The sequence below is a fragment of the Geotrypetes seraphini genome, chromosome 3 (genome assembly GCF_902459505.1).
Source record: "Geotrypetes seraphini chromosome 3, aGeoSer1.1, whole genome shotgun sequence".
Taxonomy (NCBI): Eukaryota; Metazoa; Chordata; class Amphibia; order Gymnophiona; family Dermophiidae; genus Geotrypetes; species Geotrypetes seraphini.
The window spans coordinates 396,530,722-396,557,228 of NC_047086.1; the positions used below are offsets into that span (position 1 = coordinate 396,530,722).

The 26,507-nt window shown below is 45.8% G+C and overlaps 1 protein-coding gene across 2 annotated transcripts in view; it reads right to left on the reverse strand.

Moving 5' to 3' along the window:
* DAAM2 (dishevelled associated activator of morphogenesis 2) overlaps positions 1-26,507 on the reverse strand; it is a 460,184-nt gene that overhangs the window by 292,287 nt on the left and 141,390 nt on the right. For both annotated transcript variants that reach the window (XM_033939628.1, XM_033939627.1), the window contains exon 3: positions 15,971-16,060. In XM_033939628.1, the coding sequence (XP_033795519.1) occupies positions 15,971-16,060 (90 nt within the window). The remainder of the gene's footprint in view (positions 1-15,970; positions 16,061-26,507) is intronic.

A 26,507-nucleotide genomic window follows, 5' to 3' on the forward strand; every position in this document is an offset into this window, starting at 1 on the left:
AGACGGTGTGAATGACATGAAGAACAACCTAGCGAAATTTGGCAGCTAAAATTTAATGCTAAGAAATGCAAGGTTATGCATTTGGGCTGTAAACCCGAAGGAACAATACAGTTTAGGGGGTGAAGAACTTTTGTGCACGATAGAAGAGCGGGACTTGGGTGTGATTGTATGTGATGATCTTAAGGTGGACAAACAGGTTGAAAAAGTGACAGCGAAAACTAGAAGGATGCTAAGGTGCACAGGAAGAGATATCGCCCGTAGGAAAAAGGAGATATTGATGCCCTTGTATAAGAGTCTGGTACTTGTAACTTGGATTGGTCATGGTTGGAGACAGGATACTGGGCTAGATGGACCATCGGTCTGACCCAGTATGGCTATTCTGATGTTCTTATGTGAGCCAAGCATAGGACAATCAAGCCTTTGTGACATCACTGATGAGGTTGGTTCTTAGGGATTGGTGGAATGAGGCATTATGACATCACAATCTCATCTCTGGAATGTTGCTACTCTTTGGATTTCTGGCAGGTACTTGGGACCTGGATTGGCCACTTTTGGAAACAGGATACTGGGCTAGATGGACCTTCGGTTTGACCCAGTACGGCTATTCTGATGTTCTTATGTGAGCCAAGTCTAGGACAATCAAGCCATTGCGACATCACTGCTGAGGTTGGCTCTTAGGCATTGGTGGAATGAGGCATTATGACATCACTATCTCAGCTCTGGAATGTTGCTACTCTTTGGGTTTCTGCCTTGTGACCTGGGTTGGCTACTATTGGAAACAGGATGCTCTGCTTGATGGACTCTTGGTCTGTCCTAGTACCATGGGAAACCATCCCATATCATTCATTAGTGTCTCTCTCAACCTCAGTCCTTCTACACCAGCATTCTTCAATAGAAGACTTGAGGGTCAGTGGTTGTGTCCATTCATCCTCTGATTCTTATATGAGCCAAGTATAGGATAATGAAGCTATTGTGACAGCACTGATGAAGTTGGCTCTTAGACACTGGTGGAATGAGACATTTCAACTACAGAGACAAAATAACGCTCAGAATTTAGGAAGTTGGCTGGTTGGGCTGAGATCTTCCTGCCCCCCTCTGCCAAAGCCTTCCGGGTCAGCCGGGGATCCCAGTTACCTCAACTGCCCTCCTTCCAGGTAGGCTGCTCTTTCCTGCTTTCAAGTGCACTTGTTCTTTGGAGGGATGTGGGCAATGGCTCTAGCACGCAGCACGAGGCTGACCCAGAAGCCTTCCCTCTGATGTCAGATGGGATGGGGTGGATACAGGACCGAGCTCGCGGGGATGGAACAGGAATAGGGACCGAGCTCGCAGGGACGGGATCAAATTTTTCCCCCTGTCATTCTCTACAATCATCTTCCAAACACAGCTCACAATTGGCTTTCCAGAGGATACGGCCTTGTGGGAATCCTGAAACCCTAGTCTGAAATGGAAATAAAAGAGACTGCAGGCATTAAACATCTGAACATCAACCCGGGTGACATTACCACCTGTTCCACTCTAAGGCCAGTGAATAACAAAAGCCCCCTTTTTGTCCCTACCAAACCATAGCATTTGACTACTTCAGCAATCCTGGGCTGTCTTTCACTGCTTGAACTTTCCACAAGAAAGGGCAATGAGGTTTGGAAAAGCTCCCATGCTCACCCCCTCCCCTCGCTGTGGTATAATTTGCAGTTGTTTACCTAAATAGATTATGTTTATGAGTTGACAAAGATGTGTGCTTTCGGCATGGTGCAGACTTCTCTTAAACCCGTAGGAAGCACGGGCAATGTAACAAGACTCCAAAACCAACATGTTGTTCGCACTCGGTCCAGGTTCAAATTGGAACGTGTTTGTTTCCACCAGACAGCCGCTAATCATCTGGATTGCCAAACTTCTCCACGCGCAAAAAAAAAAACCCCAACCCATCGTGCAGATGGTCATTAATTTGCTGAGTTGACAAAGAGAATTTCATACAGCCACAGTTTCTGATGGGTAAAGCCAGAAATAGCATTAAAAAAAAATCATAAATACAAAATATCTTATTCCGGAAAGTTCTGTGAATGTATCTTAGTGGCAGGAGACAACCTCCAATCCCAAACCAACCACTTTGTGCTCATCTTTTGGAGTAACATAAGATCTGCCTCTCCCTGTTCTCAGGGAGCACCACACAATTCATGAAAGGTTTGCCTACAAAGAACTTAAAAGGCTTCTATGCCAACTGGCCATGAAAGGGCAGTAGGGAAAAGGAGGTATTAATGCCCTTGTATAAGACTCTGATGAGACCTCATTTAGAATATTGTGTACAATTCTGGAGATATAAACAGGATGGTGTCGAACTTCTGATAACAAGCCAACATGGTTTCTGCAGGGGGAGATCATGCCTAACGAACTTATAGCACTTCTTCTAAGGAATTAACAAACGGATGGACAGAGGAGACCCCATAGACATCATATACCTTGATTTCCAAAAAGCCTTTGACAAGGTGCCTCACAAGCGTCTACTCCGGAAACTGAAGAACCATGGAGTGGACGGAGACGTACATAGATGGATCAGAAACTGGTTGGCAGGTAGGAAACAGAGGGTAGGGGTAAAGGGCCACTACTCAGACTGGATGAAGGTCACGAGTGGTGTTCCGCAGGGCTCGGTGCTCGGGCTATTTAATATATTCATAAATGATCTAGAAACAGGCACGAAGTGTGAGATAATAAAATTTGCGGACGATACAAAACTATTTAGTGGAGCTGGGACTAAAGAGGAATGTGAAGAATTGCAAAGGGACTTGAACAAACTGGGGGAATGGGCGGCGAGATGGCAGATGAAGTTCAACGTTGAGAAATGTAAAGTATTGCATGTGGGAAGCGGAAACCCGAGGTACAACTATACAATGGGAGGGATATTATTGAATGAGAGTAGCCAAGAAAGGGACTTGGGGGTAATGGTGGACATGACAATGAAGCCGACGGCACAGTGCGCAGCGGCCGCTAAGAAAGCAAATAGAATGCTAGGCATAATCAAGAAGGGTATTACAACAAGGACGGTAGAAGTTATCCTGCCATTATATCGGGCGATGGTGCGCCCGCATCTGGAATACTGCGTCCAATATTGGTCTCCGTACCTTAAGAAGGATATGGCGTTACTCGAGAGGGTTCAGAGGAGAGCGACACGTTTGATAAAAGGGATGGAAAACCTCTCATACGCTGAGAGATTGGAGAAACTGGGTCTCTTTTCCCTGGAGAAGAGGAGACTTAGAGGGGATATGATAGAGACTTATAAGATCATGAAAGGCATAGAGAGAGTAGAGAGGGACAGAAAGAGAGAAAGAAAGGGAGAGAGAGAGAAAGATAGAGAGAGAGAGAGAAAGAAAGAGAGAGAGAAAGAGAGAGAGAAAGGGAGAGAGACAGAAATAGATAGAGAAAGATTGGAGAAACTGGGACTCTTTTCCCTGGAGAAGAGGAGACTTAGAGGGGATATGATAGAGACTTACAAGATCATGAAGTGCATAGAGAGAGTAGAGAGGGACAGATTCTTCAAACTTTCAGAAAATAAAAAAACAAGAGGACATTCGGAAAAGTTGAAAGGGGACAGATTCAAAACTAATGCTAGGAAGTTCTTCTTTACCCAACATGTGGTGGATACCTGGAATGCACTTCCAGAGGACGTTATAGGGCAGAGTACAGTACTTGGGTTTAAGAAAGGATTGGACAATTTCCTGCTGGAAAAGGGGATAGAAGGGTATATAGATAGAGGATTACTGCACAGGTCCTGGACCTGTTGGGCCGCCACGTGAGCGGACTGCTGGGCATGATGGACCTCAGGTCTGACCCAGCGGAGGCATTGCTTATGTTCTTATGTTCTTATGATCCATAGGAAGGCTACTAAAATGGTCAGTGGTCTACGTCATAAGGCGTACGAGGACCGACTTAAAGATCTCAATATGGAGGAAAGGTGGGAGAGGGGAAATATGATAGAGACATTTAAGTACTTAAGTGCCATAAATGTACATGAGGAGAGTCTCTTTCATTTGAAAGGAAACTCCGGAATGAAAGGGCATAGGATGAAGATAAGAGGTGATAGGCTCAGGACTAATCTAAGGGAAAACTTGGTAGATGCGTGGAACAGTCTCCCGTTAGAAGTGGTAGAGACAGAGACTGTGACGTGGGACGGGCACGTGGGATCTCTTAGGGAGAGGAGGAGATAGTCAGTGCTGCGGAGGGGCAGACAGGATGGGCCAGCTGGCCTTCATCTGCCGTCATGTTTCTAACTGGGTTTCCAATCGGATGGCCGTTTTAATTGCCTGTCTGGGGCCAACTAGGCACACTCAGTTGCAGTTAATGGAAAATGTTCAGTTAGCACCCAACCTAAAACCAGCATTCTGGCAGCGTAATCAACACTTGTCCAGTTAAGTGCCAATATCGTACCTAATTGGCCCAGGTAACGTATCTTTATGCGGTTCACCACAGTGGGTAAGTGTTGAATACTGCAGTTAACTAGTTACTATTTATTATTTCTGTAGCGCTAAAAAGGCGTACGCAACGCTGTACATTTTAACTTACAATAAACAGTCCCTGCTCAGAAGAGCTTACAATCTAATTTAGACAGGACGTTTCAGGGTTGGGGAGATTATAGTGGGTATAGGTTAGTGCTGCCCGATTTCCGATTCGAATCGATTCACCGATTCACTTTGGGTGAATCGATTCGAATCGATTTGATTAAAAAAAATCGGGGTGACCGACCCTCCTCCTCATGCCTTCCTAAAGCAGGAGCAGCAGTGCTGCCTCTTGCTGGCCTGCTGTTGCCGCTCCTGCTTTAGGGGGCAAGGGTCAGTCGGGAAGAGGTGCAAAAATGCTGGTTCTACCTCTGCGCTAAAAACTGCTAGCGCAGTTTGATAGAAGAGGCTTCAAGTGTGCAGACCTCTCCTCCTCCCTCGTTGCCTTGGCGCCTCTAATCCAGCTTGAAGAATCTGGCAAACCTTTGTCTTTTCTATTACTATGTGTCTGATTTGCTGCTGAGTGGCAATTTTAAGGTCATTTATTATGCACGATTTTAAGCATGTATTATGCATGTTCCCTTGTGCTCTGCGTAGATATTTGAAAGGCGGACTCGAAAGGTTTTAAATAAATAAGGCCTCGAGTCACGCTTCCAGGTTTGGTGTAGCTAAATGGATCCAAACGGAAGGGCTATGAAAAGCAATCATTAAACATTTTAAGGGCCGCCGCGTGAGCGGACCACTGGTCTGACCCAGCAGCGGCTAATTCTTTTGTTCTTATGCATCGGATGTAATGCACAAATTCTAGCCTTAATGAACAAGGTGAAGCATGCAGCACGTGTGATTCAGGTGTCTGAGATCAGAAAATAGTGCGAAACTGAGACTAGAAGGCAAGACGTCAGTCGCTCATGCAAGGATCGGTGCAGCGATGCTGTCTTTGGAATGCGTTGCCTGAAACTTTGCGATACTGTGCTGGGAGGATGAATTTTAAGAAAATACTGAGAAATCAACAGTTAGCGCTTTCCTGTGTTCGTTTGCTTTTTCTTATCGGAGCTGTACTGCAATCGTGTCTGTCTGTGGTGTTTAACTTGTTATGATCGTAATTTTTGTAAACCGTATAGTTAATACAGTGGTGCCTCGCATAACGAACGCCTCGCACAACGAACGCTGCACACAACGAACTTCATGTCTTGATTCACACAACGAACTTCGTTTCACACAACGAACTTTGTTTCACACAACGAACTTCGTTTCACACAACGAAGTCGCCCGAGCTGCCGATGTATTGCATCCTTCCGCGCAGGCACTGCACTTAACTGCCCTCTCTCACTGTATACAGTCGTCCTTTTAAGATAAACTCAATATTTTTTATATATCATGAAGCAGGAAGGTGATTTCTGTTGAAATGAAACGGGAAATAATTAGAAGGAGTGAACGTGGGGTAAAACAGTGTGACCTCGTCAAAGAGTTTGGCCTCAGCAAGACCACCATTTTCACCATTTTGACAAATTTATCTTTTTTTATGTCATCTTAGCATATTTTATGCTACAGAACGAATTATTTTTTTTAACATGTATTGTTATGGGAAAACGCGTTTCACATAACGAACTTTTCGCATAACAAACTTGCTCCTGGAACCAATTAAGTTCGTTGTGTGAGGCACCACTGTATACGGTACAGTGGTGCCTCGCACAGCGAACGCTGCACACAACGAACTTCATGTCATGATTCATACAACGAACTTCGTTTCACACAACGAAGTCGCCCGAGCTTCCACGATCGCTGCCGATGTATTGCATCCTTCCGCGCAGGCGCTGCAGGCAGTCGTTAGTCACTGCGCTTAACGCGTTTCACATAACGAACTTTTCGCATAACAAACTTGCTCCTGGAACGAATTAAGTTCGTTGTGTGAGGCACCACTGTTATTTAAATTTTTAAAGAAACAAGTCCAAGGAGTCCGTCCGTCCCGCTGAAATCTACAAAGTCGGCCGGGCGTGGAACAAGCGAGTCCCGCCGACAGCGCACGAGGCACAATTGGAGAACCAAAGCGAGTCCCACCGATTCTCGTGAAGCAGGGAGCAATGGGGGCTGACGTGAGAGGCGAGTGAAGTATTTTCAATCAGCTGCAGTTTGGATTTCCTCTGAAAAGCCTGTACTTATGGCCTTCTGAAGAATGTTTACTCAGGGTTGCACGGAGTGGGAGGATAGCGATGCTATGGAAAACAGTCATTTCGGCCTTCCTTTCACTCCATGGAAAGCCACAGTGTATGTAAAGACATCTCTGCTGCCTGGTTTATTTGGAAGAAATGCAATCCCAGGACAGCGTGGGGGGGAGCAGAAGCATTTTTCTTGTGTGCCCGAGTGTATTCCATTACGATTACTTCATCTTTAAACTTTAGACTGATGTCTCTGTAAAGGCCACTTGCGTTGCAATGCACGTCTTATCTCCACGCAGCAGGGATTATGACTGAAATTCCCAGACGGGAACGATGGCTGCCGTGGTGCGTAGATACTCCAGCCGTCGCTAAACACATCAAGCCGTACTTTCATTCTGCTCTGTCTTTGACAATTTGGATACTGTTAAACTCTTACCCATTTAGGGTCGGATTCTTCCATCTGCACCAGTATCGCACATAGAAGGTTAAGCTCGTTTGGCAAGTGTACAGTATTACGTGGCGTTCTTTCGAATCCCAGTGGAAAGTTGTTTTCACAACCGAAAACGCGGCCGGTGTCGGGTCTATGCCACAATTCATATATTGTGTCCCTTGTGGTACTGAACATTTTAATTTGATAATTCTTTGCACCCTGTTCAAATCAAGGTTTTATCAAGATCATCAGTTCCACAGTTTTTCTGCCTTGTTTTTCTTTCTGTGGAACAATTTTCGGTGGACCCTTATCTGTTTTCTACGACCGACCCAGGCAGAGATCCCGGACTCAGGGCTGCATTCTCTCACCGTCTCTCGGGGAATGAAAACAGGGCAGTGCAACCACTCAAATCCCCTGCAAGCCCAAAGCATTTTGGGGTCTCCAGGGTCCTCGACCACGGCTCTTAATAAGTTCTGGGAACAGCCTGTTGTTTACGGACGCAGTCAGAAAACATGGCTGACCCTCCAGGCTTGCCTGCCCGTCTCCTGCCAGCGAAGGAGACCGCCAAAACAGAGGTTAATGAAAAGGTTACAAAAACAAGCACTTTTCATTCCCCTCCCATGCTTTTCCCATCTGCGCCCTTCCCCAAAAGATGTTTGTTTTTTATTTTACAAAAGCAATGCACTGACAACTGAAGGAAGCGGAGGTGTCATGCTGCCTAATTCATTTTCAGAAACTTTAATAATCTCTATCATACGAGACCAGGCAAACATTAGTACCGCTCACCATAACGGGGTAATTCTGTAAAATAACGGTCAACCCCCTAGGTGCCAATTACACGCGTAAATGTTTAGAATTCTGGCACGTATCTGCACAGTTTCGCCAAAGTGCTATTCAGTACATATGCAAGGACAGGACTCTGCACGCGACTTATCGAATGCTATAAATTATACATATTTGGGTGCGTGCGCTTATACCACGTGTTTCACCTGTGACCCTAGAATTCTATGAGTGCAGGCAGTCCCCGGGTTAAGAACGAGTGACGTTTTTAAAGCTGTTCTTAAGTCGGACTTGCACGTAACTCAGAACTTGTAGATTTTTTTTTTTTTTAATTGACAAGCTTTTATTGAAAAACACTCCAAACAGTACAGAACAATTGCACATGAAATGCAAGAACAAAAATACATAGAGCTGAATACCACCCTCCAAAATAGCACACAGAAGTAAAATCAACAGCATAGACATGTGCAAGTCCTACAAACTAATAAGAACAATCTAGAATGCCCACCAAAGCACAGCCAATATCCCCCCTCCCATCCCCCTGGGATAAAACACAATACCTACAGTTCCCAGAGATAGTTGAGAGATAGTCAATTCCAAACAGATACCAAAAATTGAAAAGGAATATGGTTATGGGATCCCCCCAATCATCACCCATCTATTCCAACCCCAAGGCCAACTCAAAGCCCCTGACCACCCCTACCACAGACCCCCACAGAAGCCCGAAAATGGCGCCACACATGAGCATAGCCATGTAGTTTACCATGCCGCAAGGCTGTTAAGTAATAAAGGTTCTGCCAATTAAGCAAACGTTGCTCCACCAGGGCCCACGTGGGAGAGAGCGCCTGATTCCACAAAGAGGCAATGGCCAATCGAGCAGCAGTGAATGCCAACTTACAAAACAAAGAGTCACCCCCAGCCAGTTCCAATTGATGCCAATCGGCCGGTATCTGGACATCTAAGATCCGGGACACCCGATCAAAGACCTCAGTCCAGAATCCACACACCTGCCCACACTGCCACCACATATGAAAATAGGTACCCACTTCCCCACAGCCCCTCCAACATAGAACACTCGCACCTCCCCGCCAACGAGCCACAACCTGAGGGGTATAGTACCACCGAAAGAGGACCTTGTAGCCATTCTCAATCAGCAAAGCAGCAATCCCCGCCGAGGAGATCTCCGACCATATGTCACCCCAAGTATCCCAGGAAATAGCCGAACCACAATCATCTTCCCAGGCCCTCATGTAGGGAAGGGGAGCCCCCCTACCGTTAAGGCACCTATATATTGCAGATAGAGCTCCCCTCCGAAGCACTGGACCCAATAGCAGCTCAAAGGGCATCTTACCACCCCTCAAGTCTCCCAGAAGACCCGAGGTCCTAATATAATGTAAAACCTGTAGGTAGGGGAACAGATCCCTTATCCCAAACCCAAACTTACCCCTGAGTTCTGCAAAGGGTCTAACACCTCCCCGGACCGGGTCCCACAACTGTCCCACACACACCAAACCCCGTGACTCCCAGTCTGCAAACACTCCCCCATCCCTTCCCGGTGGAAAGTCAGGGTTGTATCTCAACGGAGTATACCATGAATGTCGCCTACTCCCCAGTAAACAAGCTTGGGTCTGATTCCATACCCTCAAGGAAGTCACTACTGAGGATACCCCCCCTACCAGTCGCGCCCTAGACTTGTAGATTTTAAGATTCTTGCTGCCTTACCTCTGCTCCCAGCTGACAAGGTGACCCTTCAAATGCGCGCAGGACATTGGCGTGCCGACACTTCCACTGTGACATCTGCATGCAGGACAAGTGCACACCGCCCTCTTACTTCCTTTTTACGGTCTGAGAGGGGGCGGGGGGGAACCCTCCACTACACTCGCGCTCTGATTGAGGGGGGTGTTCAATGCCGACACGATCTTTCCCGCAAACCCCCCCCCCCCCAAACTATACTTACATTTACGACTCGGCAATTCCCCTCCCTTCATGCACGCACTTGTCGGTGCACGCATTTCACGGAGTGAAATTGTCGGCATGCCGATGGCCTGTATCGCTGACATAAGAGCCAACTGTCCCTACCAGTGTTTCCCTCGAAGGGACAGCAAGCACAACCATACACTGTTCTTAATGTGGCCATGCATCATTCCTGAACCTGCTGCAGAAAAAGTGTAGGAGTCTATGCCACTGAAAATACTGATCAGTGAAATCAAATGAAGCCGCAACCGTGTTCTTAAGTATGAGTCGTACTTAAGTCGGGTGTCTGTAAGTCGGGGACTGCCTATATAAAGAACAGCTGCATACCCAGGTGGCCTTTATAGGCCCCCATAATTTCTGCGGTAGAATTCGCTCACTCTAAATAAATTCCTATGTTAAATGACATTGTTAAATGAAGCAGCTTCCAATTGCATGTCACTGATGCATTGGCGTCCTGTAAAGAATTGTTTCCATGTTTACTAACAGACGTCTTAAATGTAGGACACGTAGAAATACTTATTTATTTATTCAGTTTTCTATACTGTTCTCCCAGTGATATCAGAATGGTTTACATGAATTTATTCAGGTACTCAAGCATTTTTCCTGTCTTTCCCGGTGGGCTAACAATCTATCTAATGTACCTGGGGCAATGGTGGGATTAAGTGACTTGCCCAGGGTCACAAGGAGCAGCATAGGTTTGAACCCACAGGGTGCTGAGGCTTTAGCTTTAACCACTCTAGAAATCATAATGTAGTACAAATGAGCCAAGTACAGGACAATGAAGCCATTGTGACATCACTGATGAGGTTGGCTCTTATTGGTGGAATGAGGCATTATGACATCACAATACCAGCTCTGGTTATCAGAGGCTGAAACTTTCCACACTATTCAGGGAAGCTCAGAACAGTTTAGATGAATTTATTCAGGTCCTCAAGCATTTTTCCCTGTCTGTCCCAGTGGGCTCATAATCTATCTAATGTACCTGGGGCAATGCAGGGATTAAGTGATTTGCCCAGGGTCACAAGGAGCAACGTGAGTTTGAACCCACAACCTCAGGGTACTGAGGCTGTAGCTTTAAGCACTGCTTACGGATGTGCAAAGCCACTTCCAGTGGAGACCACGCCACACCTTGGGCATCCGGAAGCATCTCTATGCGTCTCCGGAGGCGCGCGACATATGCCTATAATATAGGCGTCCACCCCCGCCTGCATTTTTTTTTTAACGTGCGTCCCCATTGGCTGTGAGTCGGGACGCCCGATTGTAGAATCAGCCCCTATCTGTCTAGCGGAGCCAGCTGGCTCAGGAAAAAGAATGGACATTGGCCCCTCCCCCCCAAATGGCCCCCAGTGTCGGAAAGCCTATAAGAAATAAGGAAAGCCTAAGCAAGGGCTGAATGGCTGTCTGGATCGGGGGCAGCTGACTCTGAACAGGAACCAGACACAATTGGACAAGATTTGCAGGAAGCCAAAGGCGGATTCTGCTGAATGGGCTATGCTAATAGCACTACGGCGACCTCCAGCTCTGATTCACTTCTACCCCCCAATACTTGGTATCCGAATAGTGAACTCAAGATCGGTTAAGGATGCCGCTGCCGGACGCTTTCCACACTGTAGCAGAGAAACAAGCGAGGCACCAAATTAAAGCTTGAAACATGCAGATTTGATCAAAGATAGATGACCGTTGAAAAATGTTTAGCCAAAAAATGTTACCCAAGCTTGAAAAATAGAGAGAATGTTAAATAAACACCATGACCGTCTGCGGCCATGGTGTTGGGCGTTGAAATAGAGTACAATACATCCCCTCCCCCCCTCCCATCTCAACCCCCTGGACACCACATGGAACTCATTTAGTTCGGTCTCCCAGGGACCTCAGAAAATGATCCAGTAGACTTTCCCTTCATGCTGTTTTCATCAGCGGGCCGACGCTCAAAATATTTTCTTTTCTGTTTCCTAAAGGTGTTGCATGGCTCAAGCGAACCGTAAGTGACAAAATAGACTTACTTCCCAACTTCCTCAGATGGAAAGAGGAATTGATAGCATCTGTCAAGGACCCTGTTTCATCCCAAACTGCGCTAGAGGCAATGAACTCTATAGGACTCCAGGTCTACCTCGAAGTCAGGGCCATTAAACATCATTTGGCTGCCCAGTCTCGTGAGGTCCTCTTGCGATTCTTCCACACTCCGGAAAGAGTGGGCTGAGCCAGTGCCAGGCTCTCTAACACCCAGTGATATCATCACTGGGGCTTGAGTCCTGGACAATGACCCTGCTTGCCCCCTGTTAAAATCAGCGCTGACCGATGGATTCATGCATGCAGTGATGAAGGGGGGAGGGGGGTTTGATTTGGATAGGTAACAGGCTTTAGAGGAATTCCTGTTCATGAACAGGGTTGGCGTGGTCATTCAGCACGGCTAGGCAGTTGCCTAGGGTAGCAGCTGCTCGGGAAAAGTACAAGAGGACGTGCAGCAAAACAATAGAGCCTGACACGAATTCAAAATAGCCGTCAAACAGCAACCCTCTCCTCCTTTTACAAAAGAGTAGTGCGGTTATTTTTAGCGCTGGCCGCGGCGGTATCAGCTCTGACACTCACAGAATTCCTATAAGCTTCAGAGCTGTCACCGCAGTGGCTGGCACTAAAAACCTTGCTACACTTTTGGGGGGGAAAAAAAAGGGAGGGGGGTAAATGACTTTTGGAAACGGATACCAACACCAAATACAGTTTACTATTTCAAAGCAAGATGACTTGGGTGTAGGACCAGGGGTAGGGAACTCCGGTCCTCGAGAGCCGTATTCCAGTCGGGTTTTCAGGATTTCCCCAATGAATATGCATGAGATCTATTTGCATGCACTGCTTTCAATGCATATTCATTGGGGAAATCCTGAAAACCCGACTGGAATACGGCTCTCGAGGACCGGAGTTCCCTACCCCTGGTGTAGGGTTACCTGCTGATGCACAATTTTTGCCCCAGCCAGTGGTGTAGCGTGGAAGGTTGGCGCTTGGGGCGGTGGCACCTGGCATTGCCACCCACCAACTCTTCCCCGCCACTTGAGCACCCACACACACACACACACACACACACTGCCCCGCATACCTCTTGAAATGTTCGCCGGCGCGAGCAGCACCTTCCATCCACTGCTCGTGCCGGCCTCAGCTCCCACGACCAGGAAGTGACGTCCGGAAGGAGCCGAGGCTGGCGTGAGAAGCAAGTGGAAGATTACAACCTCCCCATTACTACGCCACTGGCTCCAGCACACCTCTCCCCTCAGCACTTCCTCATCAAGGAAGCCTGAAAAAGTTGGAGGGGCTCATATGTTTGGTTTCATTCAGATACCCTAGAGCAGGGGTAGGGAACTCCGGTCCTTGAGAGCTGTATTCCAGTCGGGTTTTCAGGATTTCCTCAATGAATATGCATGAGATCTATTTGCATGCACTGATTTGAATGCATATTCATTGGGGAAATCCTGAAAACCCGAATGGAATACGGCTCTCGAGGACCGGAGTTCCCTACCCCTGCCCTAGAGGTTTGCATTGTACAAGGCCTTTTTCTAGTAAAATATCAATCAAGGAAGTTTTTTTATGCCAATGACTTAACTACCCCGTGATAGCCTCCACTTTTCACGACCTTGACTTAACTCTACTCTGTGATAGCCTCCACTTTTCACGACCTTGACTTAACTCTACCCTGTGATAGCCTCCACTTTTCACGACCTTGACTTAACTCTACCCTGTGATAGCCTCCACTTTTCACGACCTTGACTTAACTCTACCCCGTGATAGCCTCCACTTTTCACGACCTTGACTTAACTCTACCCTGTGATAGCCTCCACTTTTCACGACCTATGTTGTTTGGTTGGTGGAGGAGGGGCTCTGAGGCTTTTTCCTACCTCAAGGTGATTTTTTCAAGGGAAACCCATTAATGTGCTGAACCTGGGTTATTTGAAAGAACCCAAAATTCTAAGGAAAGGACATATATAACCACCCAAATTCTCAATTTATGTCCTATTGGAAACAAAACAGGGGAACCCACCGAGACACTACACGGAATACCCACTGCACTCATATACAAATACACTCACTCAAACAAAAAAAGTGGAGAAAAAGCCTCAGTTCAGCTTCATATGGCAAAAAAGCCTCCACTTAAGACCACAAAAAGTGAGGTCAAAATGTGTATCAGTTAGTTCAGCAGTGAGAAAAAAACATAATCGTAGCCCTCACAGCAGCCACCTCAAAAACATCAGTGTGCCCAATTTCAAAGCTTCCAAAAGTGTGGGCACAGCACACAGCACCTATTAAAATCTCAAACGCGGTCAATGGTAAGCAGGAAGAACAAAACCACTTAGCTGCAGACGGTCTCCAAGCTGTCTTCCACGCACCCAACCGGTGCTAGCCTGTTCGGCCCCGCAGCCACTCCTGCCCGACTGGGAAATCTCCGTTTCGCTGAGCTGCGTCAGGGGAAAACGTTGAGGCTCACCAAGCACTGGACCGCACACATCCAAACACACAGAGATTTCCCCGTCGGGCAGGAGTGGCTGCGGGGCCGAGTAGGCTAGCACTGGTTGGGTGCGTGGAAGACAGCTTGAGTGAGTGTGTTTGTGTATGAGTGCAGTCTCGGTGGGTTCCCCTATTTTGTTTCCAATAGGACATAAATTGAGAATTTTGGTGGTTATTTGAAAGAACCCCATGAATGTATAAACGTGTTTTCTAGGGGGCTCTATATGTTCTTGACAAATCCAAAACTTCACCTCACTCTACAAGAAGAGGAAATAAGTAATTCTCTTGCTAAATCTCAAGTCTGAGATAGCTACATCTGATATGTTGTAAATTTTACATTAAAAGTGTTCCATCATCTTCTAATCTTTTCAGAAGTAAGACAAACCAATAACATCATGGAATTCATTCCTTTATTTTTATTTTTCTTCCTTGTTGCAGAGATACTAGCATGTCCCCGATGGGACCCGGTTCGCCCAAATAGGGCTTTTTCAAGCGTTCTCACAGTTCAGGTGCTAGATCTGCCGGCAGATCTATTTGGACGAAACGGGTCCCGTCGGGGACATGGTAGTATCTCTGCTACAAGGAAGAAAAATAAAAATAAAGGAATGAATTACCTGATGTTATTGGTTTGTCTTACTTCTGAAAAGATTAGAAGATGATGGAACACTTTTAATGTAAAATTTACAACATATCAGATGTAGCTATCTCAGACTTGAGATTTAGCAAGAGAATTACTTATTTCCTCTTCTTGTAGAGTGAGGTGAAGTTTTGGATTTGTCAAGAGTTGATTGACCTCACTTTCATCTTCATACACTTGTTGTGGACTCTATATGTTCCTCATGGTTTATATGTTTACTGTGCTATGAATTTTTGAGAGTGTGGTTTCTTGCAATAATGAGAAGACAGAGACACTAAATCCTCACTAGTACTGGCCAGCGAAGAACGAGCTTACCATTCATGCCTCCTCGGGGCTTGCGCTATAACTCCAGGGCTAGAGAACCCCACGCTCAGCCTTGGGAACTTCTGCACAGTGACATAGGGAGGGGGGAGGGGCGGTCCGCCTCCGGCGCCATCTTGGTGAAGGTGTAGGCACTCATCCACCTCTGCACCCCACGCTCCTCCCCTGCTCCTGCCCCGGGGGCGCGCCGCTTCCCTTCCCCCGTACCTCTGTAACATTCCTGGTGCAAACATTAACCCCCAACCTGCTGTCATGTCAGCGTCGGCTCTTCCTCTGATGTCATTTGCTGGAAGTGACATCAGATAAAGAGCCGACGCTGGTGTGACAGTCGCTTGGGGGTTAATGTTTGCACCAGGAGCATTACAGAAGTCCGGGGGAAGGGAAGCGACGCGCGCAAGGCAGGAGAGGGTGGGGAAAGAGCGTCTGGAGGTGGGGGAGGGCAGAGAATGGGCGGGGAGGGGCGCAACCGCCCCGGGCTTCTCTCGTCCTCGCTACACCACTGCTTCTGCACACTTCTCTGCATCGACGCTAAATACCTAGTGCTGGGCATTGAAGTCTCCCTGAGGTTTTGCACACAGCTAACGAACGCGTAAAACTGTTTTTGACGCCACGTGCCATAACATTGTGCGCGAAACGGAGCTAACAACCCCTGCGCATAGCCCCCGTATGAGCTGAATTCATAAATGACGCAGACTCTTACCTTCTTCTTGCTACAGTAGATCTGCCATTTCTTCTCCGGGGGGAGCGCAAACATGGCCTCTCTGTTCTTGTCTGTGAGATCCAGCTCATCCTGGGGAGGACAGAGAGAAAAGGACATGGCATGACATTTCTAGACCGCAAAACCTCGCGGATCGATGCAGTTCGCAAAACTAGAAAACTGGGCATTCCCAGTGAACTACAAAGTAGACCTCGATCAATTCAATTCTCTAAAAATTTTTTACAAACGAGACTGATTTCAGTAAATTTCTGTAATGTACAGTACTCTCCCTGAAATTTGCGGGGTTCCGTTCTAGGAACACCCGTGAATTTCAAAAAACTGAAAATAATAATAATAATAATAACTTTATTCTTCTATACCGCCACAATCTTGCGACTTCTAGGCGGTTTACAATCAAGAGAGCTGGACATTCAGCGAGTTACAATGTGCAGATAGTCAGAGGAAATACAGAGAGCAGAAACATTTAGGAAGCAAAATTATAGATATACAATTTGCTGAGCGAGAGTATAAGGTATACAGATTTGAAGAAATTTCCAAGTGGGCCTGTTAGGAGAAGGCCGTGCAATTCAAAAAGTACAGCGAAAATTACGATAATAACAATTTATATAGATGATGTGTTTCCTCAAATTAATTATTAATAATAATAATAATAATAATAATTTTGAGTCTGTAAAAAGGCAGGAGAGGGCAGCTGGGGCGCCAATGGATGTAGTAAATCATACCCAGTATGCTCTGGGGGGGAGGGGGGGAGAGGAAGATGAATCAGCTGTGCAGAAAGCTGATTGGCTGACCAGGGGGTGAGAGGAGCAGGAATCAGCTGTGCAGAAAGCTGATTGGCTGACCAGGGGGTGAGAGGAGCAGGAATCAGCTGTGCAGAAAGCTGATTGGCTGACCAGGGAGTGAGAGGAGCAGGAATCAGCTGTGCAGAAGGCTGATTCGTGGACTCATTCCCTGTATTTTCTGACTGGAAGAGGCAGTCAGAAAATACCGCGAATAACTGAGTCCACGATTCGCAAACCGCAAATTCGCGGGGTAACACTGTATATAAGAACAGGACCTGCCAAATAAAGAACGTAACTCCCTATCCCAGCTGGCTGCCTGAAAAGCAATTAGATGTTGCTGGAACTTCTTATACACACAACCTCGAACCGGGGGGGGGGGGGGGAACAATTATGCAGTTTGTTATAAATAAAGTAATTAATTCTAACAGGTACTCAGGTGCATGAGCCTATAAGGTTTTATAACGACCCCCTGAGATTACTGAGGTGAGCAAGGACGGACTGATGCAAACATTTCATCACCACCTCGGTGGACCTACTGCATTCTAAGATCTGTCAGAGGAAAGGCAAAGGGGTCTTATGGATGCTATTACCGCTATAGCGCTGTACAATAAACCACTCAAGAGACAGACCCTGCTCAGGAGAGCTTACAATATTATCAAACAGACAAACAAGGCAAGTAGGGGGTTAGGGAGTTTCTCAGGCATGGGTACTGTGCACACGCGAGAGGGGGTTAGGAGCTAAAGCAACTTCGAAAAGATGGGCTTTTCGCCTGAATTTGAATAATGCCAGGGATGGAGCCTGACGCACTGACTAAGGCAGTCTGTTCCAGGCGTATGATGCAGCAAGTTGGCAGTAGAGGAGAAGGGTACAGACAAGAGAGACTTGCCCGATGAACAGAGCTCCTGAGGAGGAGATTGAGGATTTGCATGGTATAACTTAGAGATACCTGTTCATTTTTTATCCATTCTGCCTTTTACTGTGATCTGCATGGTCTTTGAATGAGAGAGAGCCCCACCCAAGCAGCATAGGGAGGGTGCCAAGACCGATAACATAACATAAAATTGGATTTGTATACCGTGAAGTTTAATGCAGTTAACAGAAATTAAGCAGAAGGCTGTTCATGAGTGGTGAGGGTAGAAGAACAGATAATTTAGGAGCAGAACAAGGTCAGTTTCAAATACAATCATGGTAAAATAATTTAACCTCCACAACCCCCATAGATTACCCTTGATAAGCAGGCCTAGTCTCACTGCTAACTTCTAGACCCAACACTATACTGTTGGACTGCTACAATTTCCCCTGTAACTATTATGTCCAGAAAACTTTCTACCCCTTGCTCTGAATATACTGTAGATCCCCCGATCTCTTCTGTGCACCACTCAAAATTGTTCCAGAAAAGTACAAATGATATTAACTTGTATCCTGCAGACAGCGCAGTCACCCCAGCTGTGTCCCCCAAAGTCTCGGAACTACTTGGAGGCAATCTACTCCAAACTAAGCCGGGCAAACTTTTTGCTTATCATAAGTTGAACTATATAATTAAGAAAACCTAAAGCATAAAAATACATTTTGTAGACCACAAAGCACATTAAAAAACTTTAAAGTGTATTTGTAGTTGGGCTCCTATCCAAAGCAATACTCGCGGTTACCCGAGGATGCATTTGAGAAGCAACAGGAATGGCATTTTCTTTGATTAATTCAAATCTCTCTGTCACTGGGATTTATGTCCCTTCTCCTGTGAAGTATGCTATGGAATATATTACATCTCCCCAGAGCAAGACCTTGGATGTAAAACTCCCCTTCCAGAGATGGAAGTTTGCTACATAGGGAGAGGAACTGGGAGATTATTACAACATGGTCCAGTCTGAACCTATGTTCTCATTAAGAGGAGTATGTGGTCACTCACAAAAATATTGACCCACCTTCAAACAAAAGGTCCTCTTTTCCTATGCCACAGTAAAGGTTTCTACCGTGATCCAGGGCACTAAGGGCCAAATTCCATAAATGGCATCCCAATTATAAGCAGCCAACTGCTGCCTATCCAACCAATCGAGATGCACGTTTTTTTTAAACCTCCAGAGGCAGGTCGCCTACATTGTGGCGCCTCCAGGAGCTTAGGGAGACACATAAGCTTGCCTAAGCTCACCTATGGCTAGGTATGGGCGGGTCCTGGCCCGGAATTAGCCTTGGCCCAGAAGTTGGCCTACATTGTAATCAGATGCGGCCACTCAGCTTATCACAGTAAGGGATCTCCCTGCTGCAATAAGTTTAACGGTCGCAGCCCATTTCCCCCCGTCCCCCCCCGGGTACATCGCCAGTAGGAGGATGCCCAGTCCCTCTGCTGGAACCTCCCCTTGAACATCGCCGGCAGGAAGGATGCCATGTCACTCCTGCCGGAACATTCCCCCCCCCCCCCCCCGGTACATCACTGGCAGGAGGGTTGCCCAGTTGTGGGATGCACCAGGGAGGGGCCTTCGGCCCTGACTGGCCCAGGTGCTTAAGGCCCAGCCCATAGGAGGGGCCTTAGGCACCTGGGCCAACCAGAATCTTAGGCCCTATTCGCAGTGCATTCTGGGATGCACTGAAAGTAGCCTAAGATTCCAATTGGCCAGATCCCTTAGGCCACCTTAGGATCATTGATGTCTTTTACACCCCTGATGAAGCTTTGCAATGAAAGAAGGCCTCCATCAGGTGAATTCTATGGCATTGTTATACAAGGACACAGCGCTTCAAGCTAAGTTTTGTTTTAAAAAGCATTTTGAATGATTTACTTAACAGTGAGAGACCCTTGAGCACATTATTATTTCACTTGGATTTTAAGGGATATTTTTCTGAGACTTGCAACTGAATCAAGGTACCATATTGGTCAAGAGTTTTGAAATGAAGTTGGTTGTCGAGGCCTTTTTTTTTTTCTCATAAGTAAGTTTACTTTTTCAGTGCCTTCATTCCAGCAGTGTTTGGCATTTCTGTTTGTCATGAAGAAAGCAAAACCCTCAGAAAATCATCTAGTCAGCATGAAGAAACGTCCCTCTGCCTCATTACACATTAGTGAAGATAGCTGACCCAACAGTGCAAATCGCTGGTTCTGGAGTGCCATGGAATTGCATACAATTTGCTCTGTGATCCGTGTGGGAGCTGGAATTAGGAGCAAGAATTATAGCAAAAAAAAAAAAGTGCCTCTTCCAGTTTTCACACAAGCCTGGACCATGCTCAAGCGGGCTTTGGGGCTCATCGTAGCACTTAAGATCTGGTGAAGGTGAGGGACAGTAGAAGAAGCATTGTTATGCTGTCTTCCTCTTCCATTTTGTGATACACCCATGATTGATGCATCTTCCTCTGATGACGTTTTAAAGAACATTTCCAAAGAGAAAGAGCCAAGAACAGGTTACAATATCAAGTTTATTATAACATAACATTATAACATTTTTTGATTAATCGCTTATTCCGAATTCTAAGCGATGTACACAGTGATAAAATTACAAAATATAGGAAGACAAACATAAAAGAGATATACTATAACTACTAATACATTGTAGTAAATAAAATTACAAACATAAACGACAAGTTTCATAACTACTAATACATAATAATAAATTAAATTACACATACATTAATAAAAACATAGGGAAAACTCGGGATGAAATACAATCTAGTTATAAAAGTAGAACAATTAAGGTTAAAAACAATAGGAAGGGGAATAAAAAACAATCAAAGTAGTTAAAATGGATTAAGAGCCAAAAGCAGTTCAAATAAACTTTGAATGCATTTTGAAAAAGAAGACTCTTTAGTTTGCTCTTAAATTTTTCAAGATTCTTTTCTTCTCTCAGATGAATTGGAAGAGAATTCCAGGATTGGGGAGCCGTAACAGAACTCCCCTATCTGTCACGAAGGCTCACAATCTAGCTAAAGTACCTGAGTAAACAATTATTAAATAGTATAGATATAACAATTCAAATAACAAAAATAAAGTACCGGTAAATAAAAAAAGAACTCAAAGTCCCAAAGCAGTTCAAGCAAGACAGAAGTCCACTTGGGCTCCAATCATTGACAGCATGATACAATGGCCGAGATGAACCCTCGATGATAATCTATCACTGACCAAAGATGATCTCTGGATCCCAACCGCGGGCGAGGCAGGTCACAGCTGATCCACCAACCACAAGGGAGCAGCGCACAACAATCACGGGCTCTCCCTCCACAGCGTCTTCGGCATTTGACCAGCCAACTCCAGCACCGATCCTCCGGCCATCGAAGCAGTCCCTCCCCAGCGTGCAGACTCCAAGCCGAAGCACACCAAGATCAGCAGCAGGGGAGAAGCGACGGTTTCCAGTCTTCGCCTCAGTGACGTGCTCGAAGGGAGCTGCGAATGCCCTTGCTTCGCTGTATGGTACAACCGCAACTTGAATACTGTGTGCAGTTCTGTTTGCCATAATGAGGACTGATTTTATGGTGCCCAACGTGGGGCCCGAGTCCTTCTGATCAAGGACCAGCACTTTCCTAGGCAATGAGGACTGATTATATTACCTACAGAGTATCTCCAAAAAGATAGAGCGGATTTAGAAAAGGTACAGAGAAGAGTGCTGAAAATGATAAAAGGTTCAGGATGACTTCCCTGTGAGGAGAGGCTAAAGCGGCTAGGGCTCTTCAGGTTGGTGAAGAGACGGCTCAGGGGTGATATGATAGAGGTCTATAAAATACTGAGTGGAGTGGAAAGGATAGATGTGAATCGCTTGTTCACTCTTTCCACAAATACTAGGACTAGAGGGCATGCAATGAAGCTACTAAGTAGTAGATTTAAAACAAACCGGAGAAAATATTTTTCTCACACGTGTAATTAAACTCTGGAATTCATTGCCGGAGAATGTGGTAAAATCAGTTAGCTTAGCGGGGTTTTAAAAAGTTTTAAATAATTTCCTAAAAGAGAAGTCCATAGGCCATTATTGAGATGGCTTGGGGAAACCCACTGCGTATTCCTGGGATAAAATCTGTTTTACTACTTAGGAATCTAGCTAGGTACTTAGGACCTGGGTTGGCAACTGTTGGAAACCAGGGTACTGGGCCTGATGGACCTTTGGTTTGTCCCAGTATGGCAATTCTTAAGAAGAAAGAGCCTGAGGTCCGCGCAGAACTCAAAAAAAACAACTACAGGCATTCCAGGATATAGGAACACACAGGAACTCAAAGTCTGGGGGGGGGGGGGGGGCTATCACAATATTATGCAGTACAGAAACTAATGTCACTATGTTATCCAATGTGTTTTTACTGGGCTGTGCTTGACAGGAGAAGACAAAATCTGAGGAGGGGGCAGGGGAAGGAGATCTATGGGCCTTTGACTCACATCGTTTATGTGTAGTGGGGCTGAGGATTATCCCTGAGGTAGGTACATGATATTTATAGTAAGGTCTATGGATAAAATACCTTACGTGCTCCCCATTTCATCTATACGTCCTGCAGATCTGATTGTCCAAGTCACTAAATCATCCATCTTTATACCACATTTTCATCCAAGTCAAAAACGCCTAGAACAAGCCCTGTTGGACGTGGGAGGGGTCTGCAAAGTGATGGACTGAACACCCAGACATGCCACCTAAATAGTGGAGTACTTTACAGGGCACTGCTGTGAACTTCACAAAAAGGGTGCCATGTCTTCTCCTCAGTACAGCTTCCTTATAGGTCATGGTAAGCCCCCCCAAACCACCTCCAGAATCCCCTAGACCCACTTATCTACCACCCCAATAACCCTTATGTCTGCAGGAGTCACTTATATGCTAGTAAAAAAGGGTTTTGGGGGTGTATAAGGGAGTGCACGTTTCAATATCAATGCAGTGATTGCAGGGGCTTATGGGCATGGGTCCTCCTCTCTATGGGTCCCTAACCCACCCCCAAGATGGCTTAAGATGCCTCTGTGCAGCACAACTAGGCTTTCCAATGCCAGGTGATGATATTCTGGAGGCACAATTTTCAAGTTGTGATTAATATTTTTATGGGGGTGGGGGGGGGTCGGTGATCACTGGGGTAGTGTGTGGGGGTCTGTATTATGTGTTTGCAGTGAGATAGATTTTGAGCCCACCAGACCAGAGAGGGAAAATGCTTGAGTACCTGATTGTAAACCGCTTAGATAACTTTGATAGGCAGTATAGAAATAAATACATTGAACTCCTCCCTCGCTTGATAACTGTATTTCTGAGCTCCAGCTCCTTCCATGTTCTCTCCTCTGTTCTTTGTTCCTTGAATGCTGCACTTTGCCTTGACCTTAGCGGAATTCTGCAGCGCAAAATTTGCGCCAACATCCCCATCTGCGCAGAATACTGCGCACTTGACGCAGACCTGCCAAGTCTTCCGCAGGTCATTTCCTGTACTCCTTTTGAGCAGGGGCCTTCTTCTCTTCTTCCTGCTTCAGGATCCCTTTGGCGCACACGGGTCTGGCCTCTCTCCGCCCCCCTCCCACTCCATCCCCGATGTGGATCCAGGGTCCCCAGGCCTCCCAAAGCAGCAGGAGTGGCTGGCCGATGGAGGCAGCGCTGTGAGAGGGAGAGAGAGAAGTCAGGGAGGGAAATCAGGGTGCAAGCGAGAGAGGGGTGGGAACTAGAGGGAGACAGAACTGCCGTTGGAATGAGAAAGGGAACTGAAGAGGCACACACAGGAAGGAATTTCATGCCAAATATCATAAATATTTGAGGCTTGTGCAGTTAAGGCAGAGCTTCCAGAAATGGAGCAGGGACAGGGACAAAACTCAGAGGGACGGGATGGGGAAATTGAGTTCCTGTGAGGACAGGGACAGATTTGTTCCCATATCATTCTCTAGTTGAGAGTCCCTGATCTGAAGCCTAGCTAGGACCAACAATACAGCAGATTATCCCTCGCTGCCACTAGCTGTAAGAAGTTAGTCGCCATCTAAACGCAGCCAGCACCCTACGCAACACAGGATAGCCCTATGTTTGCACAGACAAATCATGGGCTGCATACGAAGGGGTTTCGTCAGTCGTAAGGCGGAAGTCATTATGCCATTGTATAGATCCATGGTGAGGCCCCACCTGGAATACTGTGTGCAATTCTGGAGGCCGCATTATCGCAAGGATGTGCTGAGACTGGAGTCGGTGCAAAGAATGGCCACCCGGATGGTCTCGGGACTCAAGGATCTACCATACGAAAAACGGCTTGACAAATTACAGCTATACTCGCTCGAGGAGCACAGAGAGAGGGGGGACATGATCGAGACGTTCAAGTATCTTACGGGCCGCATCGAGGCGGAGGAAGATATCTTCTTTTTCAAGGGTCCCACGACAACAAGAGGGCATCCGTTGAAAATCAGGGGCGGGAAACTACGAGGTGACACCAGGAAATTCTTTTTCACTGAAAGAGTGGTTGATCGCTGGAATAGTCTTCCACTACAGGTGATTGAGGCCAGCAGCGTGCCTGATTTTAAGGCCAAATGGGATCGGCACATGGGATCTCTTCACAGGGCAAAGGTAGGGGAGGGACATTAGGGTGGGCAGACTAGATGGGCCATGGCCCTTATTTGCCGTCTATTTCTATGTTTCTATGCCTTATAATGGGGGAATTCTACGCAAAATATTACAAATAAACTGCATTAAAAAAAATATATTATGTGCAGAAGTTTTAGAAGTTTTTGCGTAGAATTCTACCAGGAGTACTTGATCAGGTTACTTTATTTATTTAAAACATTTTTAATCCGCCTTTATCCAAGGCGGCTCACAGTATTACATACATATTTCAGGATTTGCACAACCTAAAAATCCCCTCCATCAGCAAAAATCATAAGATTATACCATCTCAGCCTATAAATGACATCTCAGTCCTCATTTACTTCATTACTTCAATCAAGATGCACAAATCTAATAACCTGCAAAAAAGATGAAATTCAGATAGTAAAATATTAACTCAGAAAGCGGAAAATTAGCTTAAGAAAGTTTGAACAAACAAATGGGTCTCAAGCAACTTTCTAAATTGCAATCGATTTCTACAAAACCTTCAGGTACCAGACGACATATTCCACCAAAATGGTCCAGCTATAGAGAAACATGACTTTTTGGTCCGTACATATTGTAAAATATTCCCCTTTGATGTGTCTAACAACCACAGTTCTGTGACCTCAGCGTCCTTGGCGGAGTAGATAGTGTTAGGCATTTTGCCAAATAATTTGGCAGGATGTCATAAACATCTTGTTGGACAAGTTTCAAAACTTTGAATTGGATACGAAACAAAATCGGCAACCAGTGCAGCCTTTTTAAAACAGGTGTAAGGTGTTCGTATCGAGATACTCCAGCCAATAGCCGGGCAGCTGAGTTTTGTATCATTTGTATCGCTTTAATGCGTACTTAAGGTGAACCTAGATAGATACCATTACAGTAATCTATCTGGGATAGTCCTAGCGCTTGATGTACCTGTCTCAAATCCCAATTTGACAGAATATTCTTCAAATAAGACAGTTTCGATTTTTAGCAAATAGGAGGAATCCGGAGGGAGGAGCCTAACTAAGATGGCGACCTGAAGAACTCGGAGGAACGCCGTCGGGTCTGCGAATCAACTATGGTTAAACGGAAATCAAAGACTCGGGTTTTCCCTTCGGAGCCCGGGTCTGGAGGAAATTTACCTGACCCGATGGATTTTTTCGTCGAGCGACACCGGGGTGGAGAGCCGGAGGAGAGAGCCTTGGCTGGAGGCGCGAGTTTGCCGGTGAACTCGGGAGCCTCCTTTGAGGCGGTCAGCTTCTCCCCGGAGGAGCGCAGCACGCCAGTGCAGCCACGCCCATGTTCGTCGCTGAGTGCGACGGGAGAGGCAAGTGAGGCGGCAGACTCGGAGGACAGTGAAGTGGGGGAAGACCGGGATGTCCAGAACGTCTTGACCGCCGGAGGAATACAACGGCCACAGCGTGAGTTTGCAAGTTTGCTGGGGGACCAGCAGAGTCAACCTCCAGAACAGCAAATTTCAGGTACTGTGAAAATTAAACCATTTGCAATAGTTCCCTTGAAAAAAACAGCTGTGATAGATCTAAATTCAATTTGGGAAGCTATTTCCGAATTGCAGACCTCACTGGGAACACAGATGCAAAACTTAACTTCTTATTGCTCTGGGATATTACTGGACACAAAAAAATTACACCAAAGAGTTGATAAAATGGAGGTAGATATCCTTCAACATAGACAAAATTTAGATACTTTGACTGTGCAAAATCAGCTATTAATGAAAGATAATGGGAATATCAATTTTAAACTTGAAATGCTGGAGAACGCGTCAAGAAATAAAAATTTGAGGTTAATTAATTTTCCTAAATTGCAATTGGTTTCACCACTTGACTTGTTCAAAAAGTATCTTACTGAAGTTTTGAAAATACCACAAACATCTTATCCACCAGTGGTCAGAATTTATTATCTCCCAATTGGAAAGAAGAAAATAGCTGAAGAACAACAGGATCCTGCGGAAGGAACTTTGGACATACTAGATTTGACTAATATTTTAGAAAGATCAGATTCTGAACAGATGACTGTGGCTACGCTTTTTGTTCAACTAGCATTGGAATCTGATAGGGATTGGTTGTTGAAAATGTTTTTCAAATTTAAAGATATAGAATTTATGAAGAATAAAATTAGAATGTATCCAGATGTATCCAGAGTAACCCAGAAAAAGAGGAAGCAATTCCTAATTCTCCGACCCCAGGTGTTAAAATTGGGGGCAACGTTTGTACTTAGATTTCCATGTAAATGTATAATTAATTT